The sequence below is a fragment of the Cololabis saira genome, chromosome 10 (assembly GCF_033807715.1).
Source record: "Cololabis saira isolate AMF1-May2022 chromosome 10, fColSai1.1, whole genome shotgun sequence".
In the NCBI taxonomy this organism is placed as follows: Eukaryota; Metazoa; Chordata; class Actinopteri; order Beloniformes; family Belonidae; genus Cololabis; species Cololabis saira.
The window spans coordinates 14,873,396-14,894,638 of record NC_084596.1 but is presented as its reverse complement, the minus strand read 5'-3'; the positions used below and the strand labels follow the sequence as shown (position 1 = coordinate 14,894,638).

The following is a 21,243-nucleotide window of genomic DNA, read 5'->3' as shown; positions in this document are numbered from 1 at the left end:
GAGCATCGTTATGGGCTCAAATTGGTGTTGGTAAGATTTCCTTTTGGAAAGTTTGAAGTTGTAAATCAAGCTATTTAACCCAGTGAAATAAATCTACTGGAGAAGTTACTTTGGTTCATGTATATAAACAAACGATAAAAAGAATTTATGCAACAAACTAGTGAACCGTCGGTTCCATTGTTGCACAATCAACGGGCCAATATAACACTTTGAGCCTGAGAGATCTGATATTTTGTCTGAGCATCCAATTTGAAATTTTGTACATTATTGTTCACATCACCTTGAAAGCTTTTTTTTTTTTAAGGAAATAAATTATAAAAAAGTAAAAAGATGTATTTGTGCCAGCTGTTGACTCTACTGTTGTAATGTAGAAGTGGTAACATCTCTGCACTTTCTCGTGTCTCTCAGGATGAAGTGGACGAGCTCCGGGCGGAGATGGAGGAGGTGCGAGACAACTACCTGGAGGAGGAGGTCTACCAGCTGCAGGAGCTGCGGCGGGAGCTGGACCGCTCCAACAAAAACTGCCGCATTCTACAATACCGCCTGCGAAAAGCTGAGCAGAAGAGCCTGCGGGTCGCCCAGACGGGCCACGTGGACGGAGAGCTGCTGCGCAGCCTGGAGCAGGATCTGAAGGTCTGTCGTTCTCTATGTCTGTGTCTTCTCTGTCTGGGGATTTCCTGAGTCAGGATTCATGCTGAATTGTAGAATGTCATTGAAGGGACATGTTATGAAAAAAGATCTATTTTTTTGTGCTTGAAAGTAGGGCTGGGGATCGATTCAAATGTCAAGAATCGATTCGATTCCGATTCTTAAGATTCAGAATTGATTATCACACTTTGATTCGACCCGATTCGATTCTGATATTGATTTGGGTTAGTGTTATTTATATTTATATTTTTTCAGCTGTTGCATGAATTATATGACTGTAGTTCTGCAACATATGAATACCAGTATTATATTGAGATTCAACAGCAAGTATTGCAGCTAATGATGCTGTAAGGACCAATTAGCTCCCAGTATGCTGATATAACTGCTTTCAGAAACATCATGGGGCAGAATTATCAATTTATCCCATTTCCCCATTGATGAGAATTTGGTTTTTAGCATTTTATGCAAATGTAACCCCAGGACAGTATATAAAGCAAAGAAATATAGACAATTTATGCAATTATAACTGAACACTTTAATGTTTTCATACCTTTAAATATATCTAAAAGACAAAAACATGGCACTAGTTATTCTCGTGTCCAACAAAACATTCCTTTTTTGGGCATAAAAAAAATACCAAAAGTTGTAATGATGGAAAAATAAATAAATAAATAAATTAAAAAAAAGAAAATAAAAAAATCGATCTTTAGACATATGAATCGATTTTTGGGAATTAATATGAGAATTGATTTAGAATTGGAAAATCGATCTTTTCAACACAGGCCTACTTGAAAGCAAATATTTGGGTGTCTGACAGAAACTTTGAGATAACACAACCTTGTCACCTTTGTTTGGGGATGCATAAGTCAGAAAATGTCTTTTCTTGAGCCGTCGGCATGTCCGGGGTCCTGTGACATCACAAGCTCACATCACAGCCACCCTGTGAACACAGTTGCCCCATCTCTGTCTCCATCTCTGTTTCCATGCAGCTTCATATCTTGCTGCATTTGCTGCACCTCTGAACCTCTGAAGCGTGCAGCAGAAATCTATAGCACCAGTTGACCTATCGGCCAGTCCCCCCCCCTTAGTTACTGTTGCTAACTCGGACAAGCTGCCAGTGTTGTTTACAGTTTTACAAAGGACCTGCTTGTGTGGAGATGTTTCGGACACGTTATGAACATGAAAGCAGCACCTTTTACTCAAGGAGCATTCAAGTGGGGCTTAGGTACACCGTGGAGGGATATGTACAAAATTATAAAATAGCTACGGTTGGTAATGAGGTGAAATTGGAGATAAGGGTTTACAGATCTCAGTGAAAACAGGAGATGCCTCATTTCACAGTCGTCACGTTCAGGATCAACACTGCTCATGCACCGTAGGCAGGATTAAACTCATCTACATTTAATTAGATTAAATTGGAAACTCTCTACTTTAGATGTACTGTGTTACATAACTTCAGACCTGGGTTACTAGTAGATCTGAGGTTGTAGAGCTACATAACTTCAGACGTACGACTCGTACTAGATCTGAAGCTCTAACGGGTCTGGCCCTCGTTAGCTCGATGATCTCAGGTAATCTCTCGAGGCTGCTGGCGATTAACCAAAGTAACCTCACTTATCTGTGTCAAAGGTTGTGTTGATGTGTAAAGGCTGTGATTAAATAACGTCAGGTAATGTTTGCAGGGTTAAAATCATTGTTGCTTTGATTTACTGTAGATGACAAATGATTTTGTTGGTCTTCTGTGTGTCCTGCCGCATATCTTAATCCAAATCTTACATTTACTTCAGTCCTGTTTGGTTTTAAGAAAGGGAGTGACATAAGCTCTGTTTTCCTGTCCAGGAGCCGCCCAGCAGAGGAGGCTGGGTTGTGTCCAGCAGTCTAAACTATGTTATTCATAATACAGCTAAAATTGCATCTTATGTTGAATACATGTGTTATCTCAAAAATGTATTTGAAGGTTATGTGTGTAACTTGATTTTTTATTTTGTGAGCTGGCTGAGAGTGTCATGAATGGCGTCTCCAAGTAAAATGTGTTATAAATGAAAAGCATCCTGATATTGGCCGTATTTATGACACGTTGCACTTTTCTTTTTTTTAATAAAATCTCAGCATGAAAGGCAGATATTGTGAAATATTAACGTGCTCATCCTGTATTATCCTTTTGAACTGAACTGACCTCAGGTTGCCAAAGACGTATCGGTGCGTTTGCACAACGAGCTGGAGAGCGTGGAGGACAAACGCAGCCGGGCGGAGGATGAGAACGAGATGCTCAGACAAAAAATCATCGAGGTGGAGATTTCCAAACAGGCACTGCACAACGAGCTGGAGAGGACTAAAGAGGTGAGACGTTGATGATGATGAAGATGCTGATGCTGATGCTGATGATGATGATGATACTGTTGCTGATGCTGATGATGATGATGATACTGTTGCTGATGCTGATGCTGGTGTTGATGCTGATGCTGATGAGGATGAAGATGCTGATACTGATGCTGGTGTTGATACTGATGCTGATGAGGATGTTGATAGTGATGTTGATACTGAGGAGCTTGTTATCAGTGGAAGGTGGTTTTTGGGCTGTGAGCACATTTAAACAAAAACTACCAGCTTTAATTTTCATACAACCTGGTGGAAAAGCCCGGTAAAGAAAGAATAATTAAAAGTTTGGTGCAGATAACACTGGTGAAACTGAATCAGATAACTTAAAGGAGCTTGAGGCAAGAATAAGAAATGAGACTCATTAGCGCCACGACAACTGTCGGGGTTACTGCAGCCAACAGCGAAGCCGGCACGGGAGAAAGCGCCTGCAGCGTCATGTGACGTCACATCCGCAGGACAGCGCGAGAAATTCGGGCACAGAATTGCAGCACATTTTGAAGCACACAGCCTGTTCAAGGCAACGGAGAGATACACTAGAGGGCTCATTCTTTTTGGTTTGGAACGCTTCATCTGACATTATTACTAGAAAACTTAAAACGTATACGCATTTTTTTTCATAAATCCTGCCTCAAGCTCCTTTAAATTAAGCAAACAAAACTGTTGTTTGGGGTAAATGTGTGGTAGTGATAAGTGTTGATATTACAGTTTGTAGCTTCAGAGTGAAAATGAAATAATCTCAGCAAAGATGTAAATGTTTCTGTAAAGTTCCAGCCGATACAAACATATGAAATGTGTTTTTGATAGTCACTGATTTTAGGTTAGACCCCAAACCACACCAAGCTGCATCCAGCCTCCTCCTCCTTCTCCCAGCTCAGGTGTGTCTACAAACTTCAGTCCCCAGAATCTCTAAAGAGGTTCAACAGCTTCCTTCAGCCAGCGTCAGATCTGGCCCCGACATAGCTCCAGAAATAAATCCAGTCACAACAGGATCTTGTTTAGTTTCTTGGCGGCATACGCAGCGGTCTGTTGTCAGTCTCTCAGCTAACCCTTTAAATCTGCGCCTCTTGTAGCCTTTCCATGTCTTGACTGAGGGTTTGTTATCCGTAAATGTGTTGGGTTCTTTCTCTGCATGCAGAGTATAACAAAGAACATGTGTCATGAGGACATTATGAGCAACAGTATGGTCAGTTTTTGTTATCGTCATGGTTTTTCTTTCCCTTCTAATAGTGACGAGTGTGTTGGGAGCTCAGGGACTGCAGGCGCCACCGGGCTTTTGCTGATACAAGCACATCATGGTGTCATGTTGTCAGGGAGGTAGCTCTTGGCTGCATCTGGGACTCTTTGCTTCCTTTTAGTTTGAATTGTGCGAATCTGCAATATCAACTTCTTTAAATATGAGCAAAATGATGTTTACATTATTATGTCTGTTCATATATATTTTTTGAACTGTGATTTTGTTCTTATATATTTGGTCAATATCCCAGCGATACAGCGCAAAGCCCTCTTTCAAGCACATCTTTAAGTCTCATCATAGCCACCTGTTTGATGGGTGAATCCTTTCCACTCAAATCTAACAGCTTTGTGCCTCCACGAAAACTGCAGTTTGGAGGCAAACTAAATAGGGCTGAATAAATAATAACCTTTAGAAGCACCGTTTACCAATACACCAGAACCAATACTTGACCAGCAGTACCATTCTCTGTGCTTTACCTCCAGTTAGGGGATGGATAACGGGTGCTGATCACTCTTACAGGTGCAGTTTTGTATTGAGTTTAACTCAGAGCAGTGTTGCCAGGTTCAGGTTGTCAGGACCCTGCACGTTTTAAGGCCCTGACACACCAAGCCGACTTTCGGCCGTCGGGCCGTCGATGAGTGTCGGTGCGCTTCTGTCGGCCTAGTTTCCCCGGTGTGTCCCGCTCGCCACAGGTCGGCCGCCCGTTGGGAGCTTTTCAGCCGATTCGACATGTTGAATCGGCGTCGGGACGTTGGTCAAACAGCTCACTCTGTGATTGGCTGTTCCCAGAATTTCCCAGAATGCTTTTCGTCGTCATTTGCGGACTGAATTAAAAAAAAACACACATGGCGGACATTTATTTTTTAGTGAATAAAATCAATATTTTGAGTTAGTTTCTGCATAAAGATGCATTTTGATTACATTTCTAGCGAGAAATATATATTTTACTTTCATAATATTCACTCAGTGAATGTATATAATCACTCGCTTTCCCGTTGTTGCGAAGTCTTTTTCAAACCTCGCCAGAATAAAGGCTGATTTATGGTTCTGCGTTACACCAACGCAGAGCATACGGCGGAGGTTACGCGGCGACGCGCGCAGTACGCCGTACCCTATGCCGTACCCTATGCCGTACCCTACGCCGTACCCTACGCCGTACCCTACGCCGTACCCTACGCCGTACCCTACGCCGTACCCTACGCCGTACCCTACGCCGTAGGCTCTGCGTCGATTTAACGCGGAACCATAAATCAGCTCCGGAGCCGGCAGGCAGAAATCCCGAAATTTTCGGAGCAAATTTCTTAACAGGCGTAGCTGCAACTGTTAGATTTCATCTATTAAACCAACATTTATCTTCCTAAATGATTTATTTCAGCCAGGGGTAATTCTCCACAGAGCTGCAGGTTTCTCCCCGGGAGAGGTTGACCTGGCGATCTGAGCTGCTGCTGCGCCCCCGGACCGGTGGCTCTTCTCCGAAAACATCGCAGCAAATTGAAACGCAGACTGCGCAGAACGTACGTGTTAGTCGGCCGTTTGCGTCTTTGCGGTGTGTCTAGTGCTTCTTTTTTGAGCCCGCCCCAGCCCGACACAGGCGACGCGAGGCGACACAGCAGTCGGTCGACAGCGGGGTACGTCGGGTTGGTGTGTCCTCGGCTTTAGATGTTTCTCTGCTTCAACACATCTGATTCATCCTGTCATAGAACTCTGCTCAAAACTGGTCATTTTTGAAAGTGGATACTGATTTCTCAAAAATGTAGTATGCAGTATGCACACATTCTGCAGTAGAAACGCCTTGATGGTTTTTCTGCTTCTTGGAAAACTTCTAGTCTGACATTGACCAGTCCGCCCTGCATTATACATCCCATAATGCATGAGGCCACTTCATTCAAGCTGGTCAGAGCGGTTACAGGACCAGCCTCCATTTGGGCCATAGTGTAGCTGTTTTTACGGTGGCGTACTTCACACTACCGATGAGTATCACACTGTATACTCTGTGCAGTACAGTGTAGGTGGAGTACGTAGTACACGTTTACGGCTCTTGTTAATGATCCATTCCTTTCAGTCGGGTGTGGTGGAGCAGGGAAACATTTAAAACATGCAGGGCAGCAGCCCTCAAAGGTCGATTGTTGGTGGATTAAGGAAAAAGAAAAAGGGAAATTCTCATTTCTACTTTTTAAACCCTGCAGAAAAACAAAGACAGTGTTTTTCAAAAACGATATATCCCGTTTAAATCTTCGCTGTAAGACCGGCAGCAGATTTCAGACTTTCATCTTTCCTCTCATGCAGCTCAGAGGAGGAAGCTTTTGCTTTGATAATGTTGAGCTAAGGTTTCATAAGTGATAAGATGAGCAGGGGCTGTTCTCAGAGCTGCTCAAGTTCAGCTGCTTAGGCTAATCGATTTTGACGACAGCAGGTAACTCGCCGTCTGCCAGCAAAGAGAAAGTAGGCTAATCCCAGACCAGTCTGTGAGGAGATGTGGCTTTAATTTGGCAGCTGGATGACAATGTTTTTTTTTTTCCTTGACTTTTCTCAGATATGCTTCTCCATTGATCCTCAGCCACGTTGTCTCCTTTGTCGTTCTTAGATTTTAAAATCTATAATATGCTTCTGACCTTTGCTGCCAGCGCTTCCAACACTTACTGTTGTTGCAGACAAACTATCCGCCGCCGAGCTGCACGTGCTGGAAGCGAGACAGAAGATCCATGTCTGGTCTGGATGGGCTAATGCAGTCAATTAAGCTTAAGATTTTGTCGACGTAAAACTGGAAAACTTGTGTAAAACTGTCCTGAGATGAGCTGCAATAGCAGGTGGTTTTCTTGTTTTTTTATATATTCAGGTGCCATCGTGGTATGACCGCAACAACAGCTGACATGAAGGTCACGTCGGGCTTTGTTAGTGCCGCTGAGGGCACTTTTGTGCAGTTTGAGTCTTCGATGTTGGTGGTAAAATGATGCAAACGTGCACGAGCAGGAGAAAACACACACACAGTGTCTCGTATGCACACAGAGAGGAAGGGTATGGGAGGGAGGGTGGAGGAGATTGCGGCTGCTCCTAATGAATGCAGAGTATTTTGTGCTCCCCCAAGGACCGTCCCAGAAAAACACCCTCTGTCTTGGATCTTTTTTTTTTTAATGCAACCCCCCTCCCCTCCCTTCCAACTATATATTAAAATTCAGACGCCAGTTTTCTTTGTCAAGGATTCTTCATCACAGTGCTCATTTACATGTACAAGTCTTCCCGGAGAAAAGGATTTTGAAAGGGGTGACGGGACTTTTTGTGAGCGTGCTGAAGCTGCTAAACTGGAAATCAATTTTAATAAGTGAATCATAGAATCTGTTCTTTTGAGTCTCACATTCGCAGAGATAAATCTAATGAGAGGAGGAGGAGGAGGAGGAGGAGGAGGAGGAGGAGGAGGAGGAGGAGGAGGAGGAGGTGTTTCTGATAAGAATGCCGTTCAACTGGACTGAGAGGTTGCTCCTTTACTTTTTCTGCTTCAATCACACCTGGGAAACCCTGACCCGGCCATCGTATGAAGCAGAGAAAATTACAAAACCATCTGCTCTAGTTGGACTTTTTTCTGTTGGCTGTCTTTAATTTGCTTTATTAAATCTTATTTTGCAGCCCTTTTACTCCTCAGGTTTAGTGCTCACATCTTGAGAAGAATGAAGCTCCCTTAACTTCCCAATTAAACACTAGAAAAAAATTAAAGCACAAAAAGTTTCTTTTGAAAATTCAGTTCAGGGGCGAGTAGCTTGTCTTTTTAGTTCTACATCCCTCCACATAAGCAGCGGTGTCAAGTAACGAAGTACAAATACTTCGTTACCTTACTTAAGTAGAAATTTTGGTTATCTATACTTCACTGGAGTAATTATTTTTCAGACGACTTTTTACTTTTACTCCTTACATTTTCACACAATTATCTGTACTTTTTACTCCTTACATTTTAAAAACAGCCTTGTTACTTTATTTCATTTCGGCCTTTAAAAAAAACTATCCAGTTAAATTGCTCCATCCGGATAGAGTGAATTTGGTTGTGGTTGTTTCAGATGTTCTTGTCCAGTTTTGTTCTTACATCCGTTCCCTCAGATTCCTGCAACTAAACTTGGATGTACATTCCAATAAAGGTTAGGATAAATGATAACCTGCCTCTGAAGTTTGACTTTTTGCACCATTACAATACAAACACATGTTAATGCTCAATAGTACACATATATGGTTCTTTAATATATTTGCATTATACTAAGATGCATTCATTTTCAATGGCTTTTTTCCCCCTTACATTACTTTTACTTTTATACTTTAAGTAGTTTTGAAACCAGTACTTTTATACTTTTACTTGAGTAAAAAACTTGAGTTGATACTTCAACTTCTACAGGAGTATTTTTAAACTCTAGTATCTATACTTCTACCTGAGTAATGAATATGAATACTTTTGACACCTCTGCACATAAGATTCCACACCGTGGCATTACATATATGAAAAGACCAGATGGTTTCTTTTTTCAGTGACATGATTATTACTATAGTTGGTTTTTGAGGTTAGAAGAAAGTTTGAGCAGCTCTGGCCTTTACAGCCCATCTCGCCCTGTTGCAGAGGCTGCACGGCGTGGCTTTGCCTCAAACACTGGCATCCCAGCATGGGAGAAGGCTGTTATTAACCGGCCCGGCGTGTTCGGGTGCTCTGTGACGGGAGGGGAGAGCAGGAGGGGAAAAGGCGAGCGTTGGAGTGGCAGAGCGGCTGTCGCGGTATGACCGCAGCTTACAATCCTCAGATTATAAACGGTGCAGGAGAGCAGGTCGTGCTGCTGTCACGGTGTCGGCCCTGCCGCCGCTCGCGTGTGTGGTCAGCGGAAAGACAAACGGCGAATGGTTGAGAGGTTTTTATGCCTGTGACATTTGAGGATCGCCCCACTGATATGTGTAATGAAAGGGAACTAATGAAATGCCGGCACGCAGCCGACGAGCATCGGATCATTTATTATTTGTTTCCAGCCTCCTGTGATAAATTCATCTCTCATTAGGGCCTAAATGTAATCCTTTGTGCTTCGCTGTTTCCCCTCAGGTATGTCTCATGACAGACTCCCTCGCCCAGAAACACTGATGTCAGGACGGTACTCGATAAAGTGGAGAGAATTGTATAAAACCCCTGTCACAGTGTATATCAAGTCCGAATCAGTCCCGTGTAAATACCCAGGTCTGAGTTTGTGGTCCCTTTGGCTCCTATAGTCAGTGTTGGTGCGGAAACGCAGCAGGTGATTCGGTGTGACACATCATATGGCTTTCAGAAAAGCACTGCTGGAAGAAATCTTGCGTGACGTTTGCTGGTGCTGCAGACCGTCACCGTGCCATGTGATGTTAAGATCTTGGCGGCTGCAGTCAGGAGGTCGGCTGCTGCAGCTGCTCGAACCCCAGCTCTGAGGAAACACAACTTTCCCCTCCACCGCCTGTTGTTTACTGTATAAATGCAGTGTTTGGTTTCACTCCTCCAGCAGCTCATTATCAGACCATTAACTGCAGTTTTCATTTCCACAAGAAAAGCAATACATAATGTGTTTTTGTCTAAGAAGAGATGTTCCAGATTCATCACCTTTTGACCCTTCAAATCCATCCCAGTCAGTTTTTTTTTCTTTTACGCCCCTATAGCCTTAAATTGCCTCTGTAAGAGAAATAATTAAAATACTGGATATTTTGTGGTTAATATTCTTTCCAGTCACTTCTGGCTCTTCCTGACCTGACAGAGTTGGGCTTAATCAGGCTGCAGGCTCCAGCCTGAGAGGAGATGGGACATTTTTCCACGTCGGCAAGGCCATGACAGGCGCCAGTCAGATATTGTTATCTTGGGAGGTTTACAGAACCTGCTGTAACCTCAGTCCTAATGTTTAAATTACTCACGCCGTACTGTCTGGTTGCTCGCGTTCCTGTCATTTGCTTCGCTGAAATGAAAGTAAATTTGATTCAGTCCTCATCAGAGTTAAGTCTTTATTTTTCCAGTCTGTATGTATATATATATATATATATATATATATATATATATATATATATTTATATATATATACAGTATTTTCTGGACTATAGGCCACACCTGCATATAAGCCGCATCTGCTCTATTTTTAAAAAAAATAATAAAAAAAAGATATGCAAGCCGCATCCGCTCTAGTTGAAAAAAAAGATATGCAAGCCGCAGATATTTATGTTGTTAGATTAGATATTTACTACATGTACAGAAGGATTTTGAACTGTAAATGATGTACATGTTTGTACCTAAATAGATCCTTTCCTAACAGTGTCTTTTAACACGACAGCAACTCTGCTGATTAAAACTGGACAGAACCAAGACAAAATAACCGGTATTTATTTATCTATTTGAATTCTGCTTCTACTTCTATCTGCTAAAGAAGAAAGTGGCGTATTCTTCTTTGTATTTATTTTGTCTTAGTTTTGATTCTAATTCCGGTTAGAGCGCCCCGAGCGGTGGAAGAAAAATCCACAGAATAGCCGCACCTTTGTATAAGCCGCATGATTGAAAACCTATGAAAAAAGTAGCGGCTTATAGTCCAGAAAATACGGTAGGTATATATATATATATATATATATATATATATATATATATATCTCTATATATATCTCTATATCAGCTTGTCATCAAGGTCTGGACAAGTCTGTTAATGTCAGTCGTGTGTTGAAGCAGGGAAACATCTAAAACATGCTGGACAGGTGATCTGGAGGACCAAGTTTGGTGACCCCTGCATGATGTATGATGGGGCATAAACGTGTACTCAAAGTGAAGATCATGTCCAATTAAATGTCCCCTGTTTTTAGGCAGTTTTTACCAAACAAATGTATTCGGGTTAAAAAAAAAACACGTTGTTTTGTGTTTTATTTCCCATCCATGACACCTCTGCTCAGGTAATGGCCAGCCATCATCACTTTGTAACCAGCGGTTTTTACCAACCTAACGTCATTTAAAGGCAGCGAATAATTCTGATTTCACCACAGGCACAACATGTGAAATGGGATATTCTGTTGTAAATGTCTGCCAGCAGCTCTGCAGCTCTGCAGCCCCTCCGACAGGGCCGATTGAGAGAACTGGAGGGCATGTTCCTGTCAGCTCTGAGATCAACGTGGCGGGGCGTCGTATGTATTTTACAGTCCAGGGGAAAAACCCGCTCTTCAGAAAACCAGTGTGTCATGTAACCGATGCTTTGTGCATTGTATTTTACAGTCTGTTTACCACCACAGGTTGTAAAAAAACAATGGACCAAGCATTCGGCCACTTGGCTCAGAGCTTTCTGCAGAGCCGTTTTGAAGCCCATTTTTCCTCGTACGAGGTGCAGACATGCTGCTCTGGAAGGTGACAGGAACACGCCCGCCATATGCCAATCAAAGTTAGCTTTGCCTATTTCAGTGGATCCCCGCTGAAATATATGCAGAGCTGCAGGCAGATGTTTACAGCAGGATGTACCGTTTAACATGTTCAATCAAAACGACTGTCGTGTTTAGCTGTTCTGAGTTCTCAAAAACGACTGGTTGCTTTGCTAAGTACAGAAACATAACAATTACGGATGAGGAAGCGATAATGGCTAGACCAGGGGTCGGCAACCCGTGGCTCTAGAGCCGCATGCGGCTCTTTAGCGCCGCCCTAGTGGCTCCCAGGAGCTTTTTCAAAAATGTTTGACCTTTTTTTCCTTTTTTCTTCTTTTTTTTCTTTTTCTCTTTTTTTTCTTCTTTTTTTCCTTTTTAGTTTTCCTTTTTAATCTCGATAATTCAACTTTTTTCTCGACATTTCGACTTTTTTCTCGACATTTTGACTTTTTTCTCGACATTTCCACTTTTTTCTCAACATTTCCACTTTTTTCTCAACATTTCCACTTTTTTCTCGAGATTGTACTTCAACATTAATCTCGACATTTCCACTTTTTTCTCGACATTTCCACTTTTTTCTCGACATTTCCACTTTTTTCTTGACATTTCCACTTTTTTCTCGACATTTCGCCTTTCGCCATTTGCCTTCATTCTAAGGCTTATACAAGACTTTTCATTTTTTGCGGCTCCAGACATATTTGTTTTTTGTGTTTTTGGTCCAATAAGGCTCTTTCAACATTTTGGGTTGCCGACCCCTGGGCTAGACATTGGCTGAGCCGACTGTCAATTGATCATTTCAGAAATAAATGTAGTTGTCTTGAGTTGTCATGGGTGTGAAATCAAACAAGGTTATTGAACCAGGCTGTAAATATGTCTATTTCTGCTCTAGAGTTGGACATTTTAACATCATAAGATGTTAAAATATAACAGCTTCTAGAGGCCAGTCGAGGAACTGCAACGAATCTTAGTTGGTCATGGTCCTCAACCAGGAAGTGAGATGGTTCTTGTTTCCTCCAAAAGTACGAGTTGGGCCGAGGTTTGAGTTTTGAATATTAAAACTCATCACATATTTATATAAACTGGACTCAGCAGTCAGTTTGCTGGTTATGCTGGTTTTTCTGTCTTTTCTGTCAACTACGTTCCATCTGAACTGAAAAGTTGGATTTCAGAATTTTCTGGTTGAGAGTTTAGGATGTTTTTATGTGTAAAATACCAAATAACGCTTTATTTTCAGCCGACACCGTTGTTGGCTAACCTTTAATGTCAGTGAGAGTCACTGGTGGATTAATTTCCAACGAGGTGAGGCCTGAGCTCTGAGTTTCGACTCCTGAGGTAAACGGAACACAGCGTGCACTTTTCTGTTCCTCTTCACTTCGCTCGCTTTCTATTTTACACTTCAAATCCTTTTGATTGTTTCCCCGTTTATTGGGAATATGAGCATGTTCAATGATTGTGCAAGTCTGTCAGTCTGCATTATGCTTTCAATCACCAACGAACCGCCTCGCTGGGATTCTCACAAAAGTGGCACTTCAGATGATTCACTGCTCATGCACAAATAAGAGTTTTTTTTTCTAACTGAGGCTTCAATATTGAGTCTTTTGCTGCCTCGTTTCACCGCTACCGAGGTTTGAGGAGTCACAGTTCTAGAGCGAGAGTCACTGCAGACATTATTGCTTTCACGTTGTTCTCGCCGCCTCAGCAGAAGAAGCAGCAGCATCTCCCCGTCCTCGTGTTTTCTCTCTCTCTCTGCTTCTCACTTCTCCATCGTGTCTTTCCCTATGTTTTTCTCTGTTGTGGTTCCCTGCTGGAAGAGTGTAAAGGAATCTCATTGACCTACTTAATATCTTGTGTCTGATTCCACCAATAGGAGAGAAAGCGTGCATGAGGAGAGGAGCATGATAGAGACTCTGCTGTGAGTCCAGGTCTGCTGCAGTGGCACAGATCCATATGCAGCACGGCCTCACGCTGCTGCCATGCGCCTTATTTAACGTGCAGACATATGCAAAGGTGGACATTACACAATTTCATTCCTTCTGTTTAAGCTTTTTGTGTTATTTTCATAGCCCATTTGATCAAGCAGAGAAAATATATGGACACTGTGTCATAAAAGCATCTGAGTCCATCTGAGAATGTTCTTGAGTCCTGAACATTCATGTCTGACGTTGGAAATGACTCACTAAACCAGAATGTGGATTTCAAATGGAGCGCCGTTTGAGTCAAAACCATGAAGATGTGAAGCATTTCAGACGCGAGGATATTGTTCTCCCAGAGGCAAACTGCCATGGAGACAAAGCAAAGCGGCTGGTGGAAACCCCGAGGGGACGTGTTACAAATCTGAAGCTCCCTCCTTTGAAGTTTAAATCCGTGAAAAATGGAACTTCTTCTCCTCATGCAGGGTTTTTTTGGAGATGTTTTGCAGGCGATTTTGTTTGCCAGGGTATCAAAGCTGCCACTTTGCAAATCAAAAAAGCATCCTGAAGCAGCGGACGTGCGAGCATCGCAGTTCACTTCCAGGGAGGCTTGTTGAAAAATGTCCAAAGCAGCTTTCTTGTACTCTTGAACACGATTTGTAAATCTTTTGGTTACGCTTTTACATTAAAGCTGGCACAATATTGAGTCATTACTTATTTTTTTATTTGGCTTTTTGCTACAAACCACTCAAACATCCATCAGTTAGTAGTAAAATTATGGTAAAATCAGCTTTTGAAATTCTACAAATTCCATTATTAACTAATTGATTGAAGATAACAAGAAGCGTTTTCTTGACATGACACCTTTTAAAGAGTGTGTGTGTAAATATTTACACCCAGAACCTACGAGGGCAAATATGATCCAGGATTTATCCTCTATCTGGTTCAGTCGACCTTGACCCAGCAGACTTTTTCTTTCATGAACATGAATATTTGATTTGCTGCAGAACGATGCAGCAAATCAAATATGCAGGAAGCTGCATTCGAGAGCAGCATCATCTAATCGTCCTGCAGGATGCCGTTCGGCTCAGCGCAGACCGGAAAAAAAAAGAGCAGAATTCAATACCAGACTGGTATCGTGGATGCTTTCCCTCTTCGCCATAGCAAATGGTATTAGCAGCTATATTTAGAGAGGTTGACGGCAGCTTGGCGGGCTGAAGCTCTCGTTGATTCACTGAGTTTCTCACCTCCCCTGCAGACACGAGGAGCCGACAGGCCATCAGGAAAATAGAGCTCCCTAAAGAATGCAGGGAGCCGTAGCTCCTGGTGAAATATAGTGGGGAAAGGGGCTTTATTCCTTCTGTTAAATTTGTTGAAATTTCATGAACTAGTAGACTATAGTATTCTGCAAATTATGTTTAAAGCTCATAAAAAAAAACTTTACCAATCAACATTCACAAAAGATTTGAAAAAAGAGAAAGCAAGTATGACTTAAAAGGAACAGAGATTTTTAAAAAACCAAGATGCAGGACAAAATTGATGGAACGTTGTGTTTCTGTGAAAGGAATCAATTTATGTATCAATCTGAATAAAGACAACAAAGAATCCAAATCAAACATTACATTCAAAAGAACAATTAAAGCCTGTATGTTAAGTAAATATAATGAAAAATGTTAGATGAGTTTGATTGACATACCCCTAGGCGGCGGTAATTTTATTTTAATGTTATTTTAATTTAATTTAATTTTAGTTTTTTTATTCACTTACTTGTTGTTTTTTAGGGCCCGAGCACTTGCAGTGCGAAGGCCCTATTGTATTTGCAGGAATTTTTATTATTAGGGCCCGAGCACTTGCAGTGCGAAGGCCCTATTGTATTTGCAGGAATTTTTATTATTATTAGGGCCCGAGCACCTTCAGTGCGAAGGCCCTATTGTATCTGTAGGAATTCTTTGTATTATTTTTCTGACAAAAGGAAGGCCTTTTTGCCCCCCTAAACGTGCCCAAAAAGTCACCAAATTTTGCATGCAAGTCAGGCCTGGCGAAAAATTTGATATTTAATGGTTTACATTAATGGGCGTGGCAAAATGGCTCAACAGCGCCCCCCGGAAAACTTTGTGCCTCAAGCCCCACAATGCGGTTTGTCGTACATGCACGAAAATCGGTACACACCTGTATCATGGCCCAACTTAAAGAAAAGTCTCTGGGCGTCATGTCGAGAAACCGAACAGGAAGACGGCCATTTTGAATTAATCGTGTCATTTTGGCGAAATTTATGCCTTCCTTCGGCAGTTAATACGGCCCGAACCGTAACGTGCACCCAGGTGTGTTATACATCAAAATGTGCGTCTCCATCCTCCGACACCACGCATTACTTTTCTCTTTCAAAAGCGTTACCGTGGCTACGCTAGACGCCAAAAGGCGCGCCCACCCTTCATCTGATTGGTTCAGACAGAAAAAACTTTGCGCCTCAAGCCCCTCAATACGGTTTGACGTACATGAACGAAAATCGCTACACACCTGTATCATGTCGCAACTTAAAGAAAAGTCTCTTGGCGCCACGGCCGAAACCGAACAGGAAGTCGGCCATTTTGAACATTCTGAATTAATCGCGTAATTTTGGAGCAATATATGCCATTCCTTCGAGAATTAATACGGCCCGAACCGTATCGTGAACCCAGATGTGTTATACATCAAAATGTGCGTCTCCATCCTGCGACTACACGCATTACTTTTCTCTTTCAAAAGTGTTACCGTGGCGACGCTAGACGCCAACAAGCGCACCCCCCCTTCATCTGATTGGTCCATATTTGATAGTTCCCCAAAAGGCACCAAATTTGGCACGCAAGCCAGGACTGGCGATAAATGTGATATTTCATGGTTTGCATTAATGGGCGTGGCAAAATGGCTCAACAGCGCCCCCCGGAAAACTTTGTGCCTCAAGCCCCACAATACGGTTTGACGTACATGCACCAAAATCGCTATACACCTGTATCATGGCACAACTTAAAGAAAAGTCTCTTGGAGCCATGGCCGAAACCGAACAGGAAGTCGGCCATTTTGAAATCTGATTGGTCCATATTTGATAGTTCTCCAAAAGTCACCAAATTTTGCATGCAAGACAGACTTGGCGATAAATTTGATATTTCACGGTTTGCATTAATGGGCATGGCCTAACGGCTCAACAGCGCCCCCTAGAATACTTTTCTCTGCCATAACTTTTGAATGGTTTGACATAGGAAGTTGTGGGTGGTGTCATGGGACTCTGTATGGAGTCCTTGACCTTCAATGGCCTGAATTAGCCCCACCCCTTCTTCTGATTGGTTGTCCCTTTTTTCTGCTATAACTTTTGAATGGTTTGACATAGGAAGTCGTGGGTGGTATTATGGGACTCTGTAATGAGTTCTTAAGATTCGTTGGCCTTAATTAGCCCCGCCCCTTCTTCTGATTGGTTGTCCCGATTTTCTGCTATAACTTTGGAATGGTTTGACATAGAGAGTCGTGGGTGGTGTCATCAGATTCTGTATGGAGTCCTTGACCTTCATTGGCCTGAATTAGCCCCGCCCCTTCTTCTGATTGGTTGTCCCTTTTTTCTGCTATAACTTTTGAATGGTTTGACATAGGAAGTCGTGGGTGGTGTCATTTCTGATATGCTAATGGGGGGCGGTGGTCCTGAGTGCGAGGGCCCGTTCATCGCTGCTTGCAGCTTTAATTATTATTATTATTATTATTATTATTTTCCTGACAAAGTGAAGGCCTTTTTGCCCCCCTTAACATGCCCAAAAAGTCACCAAATTTTGCACCCTAGTCAGGCCTGGCGAAAAATTTGATATTTAATGGTTTCCATTAATGGGCGTGGCAAAATGGCTCAACAGCGCCCCCTTGAAAACTTTGTGCCTCAAGCCCCACGATACGGTTTGACGTACATGCACGAAAATCGGTACACACCTGTATCATGGCGCAACTGAAAGAAAAGTCTCTTGGCGTCATGCCCGAAACCGAACAGGAAGTAGGCCATTTTGAATTAGTCGTGTCATTTTGGCGAAATTTATGCCATTCCTTCGAAAGTTAATTCAGCCCGAACCGTAACGTGCCCCCAAGTGTGTTATACATCAAAATGTGCGTCTCCATCCTGCGACAACACGCATTACTTTTCTCTTTCAAAAGCGTTACCGTGGCGACGCTAGACGCCAAAAAGCGCGCCCACCCTTCATCTGATTGGTTCGACAGAAAAAACTTTGTGCCTCAAGCCCCATAATACGGTTTGACGTACATGAACGAAAATCGGTACACTCCTGTATTATGTCGCAACTAAAAGAAAAGTCTCTTGGCGCCATGGCCGAAACCGAACAGGAAGTCGGCCATTTTGAACATTCTGAATTAATTGCGTAATTTTGGAGCAATATATGCCATTCTTCGAGAGTTAATTCAGCCCGAACCGTATCGTGAACCCAGATGTGTTATACATCAAAATGTGCGTCTCCATCCTGCGACTACACGCATTACTTTTCTCTTTCGAAAGTGTTACCGTGGCGACGCTAGACGCCAACAAGCGCACCCCCCCTTCATCTGATTGGTCCATATTTGATAGTTCCCCAAAAGGCACCAAATTTGGCACGCAAGCCAGGCCTGGAGATAAATTTGATATTTCATGGTTTGCATTAATGGGCGTGGCAAAATGTCTCAACAGCGCCCCCCGGAAAACTTTGTGCCTCAAGCCCCACAATACGGTTTGACGTACATGCACGAAAATCGCTACACACCTGTATCATGGCACAACTTAAAGAAAAGTCTCTTGGAGCCATGGCCAAAACCGAACAGGATGTCGGCCATTTTGAATAAATTGTGTCATTTTGGCGAAATTTATGCCATTCCTTCGAGAGTTAATTCAGCCCGAACCGTATCGTGCACCCAGGTGTGTTATACATCAAAATGTGCGTCTACATCCTGCGACACCACGCATTACTTTTCTCTTTCAAAAGTGTTACCGTGGCGACGCTAGACGCCAAAAGGCGCGCCCCCCCTTCATGTGATTGGTCCATATTTGATAGTTCTCCAAAAGTCACCAAATTTTGCATGCAAGCCAGGCCTGGTGATAAATTTTATATTTCATGGTTTGCATTAATGGGCGTGGCCTAACGGCTCAACAGCGCCACCTTGAATACTTTTCTCTCCCATAACTTTTGAATGGTTTGACATAGAGAGTCGTGGGTGGTGTCATCAGATTCTGTATGGAGTCCTTGACCTTCATTGGCCTGAATTAGCCCCGCCCCTTCTTCTGATTGGTTGTCCCTTTTTTCTGCTATAAACTTTGAATGGTTTGACATAGGAAGTCGTAGGTGGTGTCAAGGGACTCTGCAATGAGTCCTTGAGCTTCTTTGGCCTGAATTAGGCCCGCCCCTTCTTCTGATTGGTTGTCCCTTTTTTATAATAAAATCGCCACGAGCCGCCAGTCGCTCTCGCGCTGACTCCCGCTTCCTGATTCAAACGTCTGCCGGCCCCGCCCCCCGACCAATCGATGGCGAGTAGGGTGATGACGGCCCCGCCTCCCGACCAATCAGTGGCGCGGAGGGTGATGACGGCCCCGCCCCCCGACCAATCGGTGGCGAGTAGGGTGATGACGGCCCCGCCCCCCGACCAATCAGTGGCGAGTAGGGTGATGACGGCCCCGCCCCCCGACCAATCAGCTCCCTGTAATGTGGTGACGTCAGAAATATTCCCAGCTCAGCCCGGTTACAACCTTGGCAGAATGGTTACAGAAAAAGTAATAATTAAAATAGTAGGGTTTTACTAATATTTATAACTTACAAATATTTAAAAAAATTAGAAAAAACAGCTCCAGACTTACATTACTAAATATCGATATGTTGGTCTCTCCTAATTCAGTAGGTCAAATAGAAATGAGAAGCTGAGTCTTAGCTCAGCCAGAGCGTTCCCGCCTTTGGAGTCAGAGATCAGAGTTCGATTCCCGCAGTATCCAGACTTTTTTGTCAGCAATTTTTTTTTTTCTACATCAATATGTGCGTCCCTGTCCTGCAACGACGCACATTACTTTTCTCATTTAAAAGCGTTACCGCGGCAACGCTAGACACCAAAAAGTGCGCCCACCCTTCATCTGATTGGTTCAGAGGGAAAAAACATTGAGCCTCAAGCCCCATAATACGGTTTGACGTACATGAACGAAAATCGGTACACACCTGTATCATGTCGCAACTTAAAGAAAAGTCTCTTGGCGCCATGGCCGAAATTGAACAGGAAGTCGGCCATTTTGAATTAATTGTGTAATTTTGGCGCAATTAATGCCATTCCTTCGGCAATTAATATGGCCCGAACCGTAACGTGCATCCAGGTGACTTATACCTCAAAATGTGCGTCTCCATCTTGCGACTACGCGCATTACTTTTCTCTTTCAAAAGTGTTATTGTGGCGATGCTAGACGCCAAAAAGCGTGCCCCCTTAATCTGATTGGTCCATATTTGATAGTTCTCCAAAAGTCACCAAATTTTGCATGCAAGCCAGGCCTGGTGATAAATTTGATATTTCATGGTTTGCATTAATGGGCGTGGCAAAATGGCTCAACAGCACCCCCCGGAAAACTTTTCTCTGCCATAACTTTTGAATGGTTTGACATAAAGAGTCATGGGTGGTGTCATGGGACTCGGTATTGAGTCCTTGACCATAATTGGTGAAAATTAGCCCCGCCCCTTCTTTTGATTGGTTGTCCCTATTTCCTGCTATAACTTTTGAATGGTTTGACATGGAGAGTCGTGGGTGGTGTCATCAGACTCTGTATGGAGTCATTGACCTTCATTGGCCTGAATTAGCCCCGCCCCTTCTTGTGATTGGTTGTCCCTTTTTTCTGCTAGAACTTTTGAATGGTTTGACATAGGAAGTCGTGGGTGGTGTCATTTCTGATATGCTTATGGGGGGCGGCGGCCGTGAGTGCGAGGGCCCGTTCATCGCTGCTTGCAGCTTTAATTAGGGCCCGAGCACTTGCAGTGCGAAGGCCCTATTGTAATTGCAGGAATTATTCTTCTTCTTCTTCTTCTTATTGTTCTGACAAAAGGAAGGCCTTTTTGCCCCCCTAAACGTGCCCAAAAAGTCACCAAATTTTCCATGCAAGCCAGGTCTGGCGAAAAATTTGATATTTAATGGTTTGCATTAATGGGCGTGGCCTAACGGCTCAACAGCGCCCCCTAGAAAACTTTGTGCCTCAAGCCCCACAATGCGGTTTGTCGTACATGCACGAAAATCTGTACACACCTGTATCAGTACACAACTTAAAGAAAAGTCTCTGGGCGTCATGTCGAGAAACCGAACAGGAAGTCGGCCATTTTGAATTAATCGCGTCATTTTGGCGAAATTGATGCCTTCCTTCGGCAGTTAATACGGCCCGAACCGTAACGTGCACCCAGGTGTGTTATACATAAAAATGTGCGTCTCCATCCTCCGACACCACGCATTACTTTTCTCTTTCAAAAGCATTACCGTGGCGACGCTAGACGCCAAAAAGTGCGCCCACCCTTCATATGATTGGTTCAGATAGAAAAAACTTTGCGCCTCAAGCCCCACAATACGGTTTGACGTACATGAACGAAAATCGGTACACACCTGTATCATGTCGCAACTAAAAGAAAAGTCTCTTGGCGCCATGGCCGAAACCGAACAGGAAGTCGGCCATTTTGAACATTCTGAATTAATTGCGTAATTTTG

General features: G+C 43.1%; 1 protein-coding gene across 1 annotated transcript in view; it reads left to right on the top strand.

Annotated features, from left to right (window-relative positions):
- Positions 1–21,243, top strand: part of LOC133452458 (microtubule cross-linking factor 1) — a 114,329-nt gene that overhangs the window by 6,496 nt on the left and 86,590 nt on the right. The window contains 2 exon segments of the mRNA XM_061731781.1: positions 409–633; positions 2,830–2,988. Coding sequence (XP_061587765.1) covers positions 409–633; positions 2,830–2,988 — 384 coding nt within the window.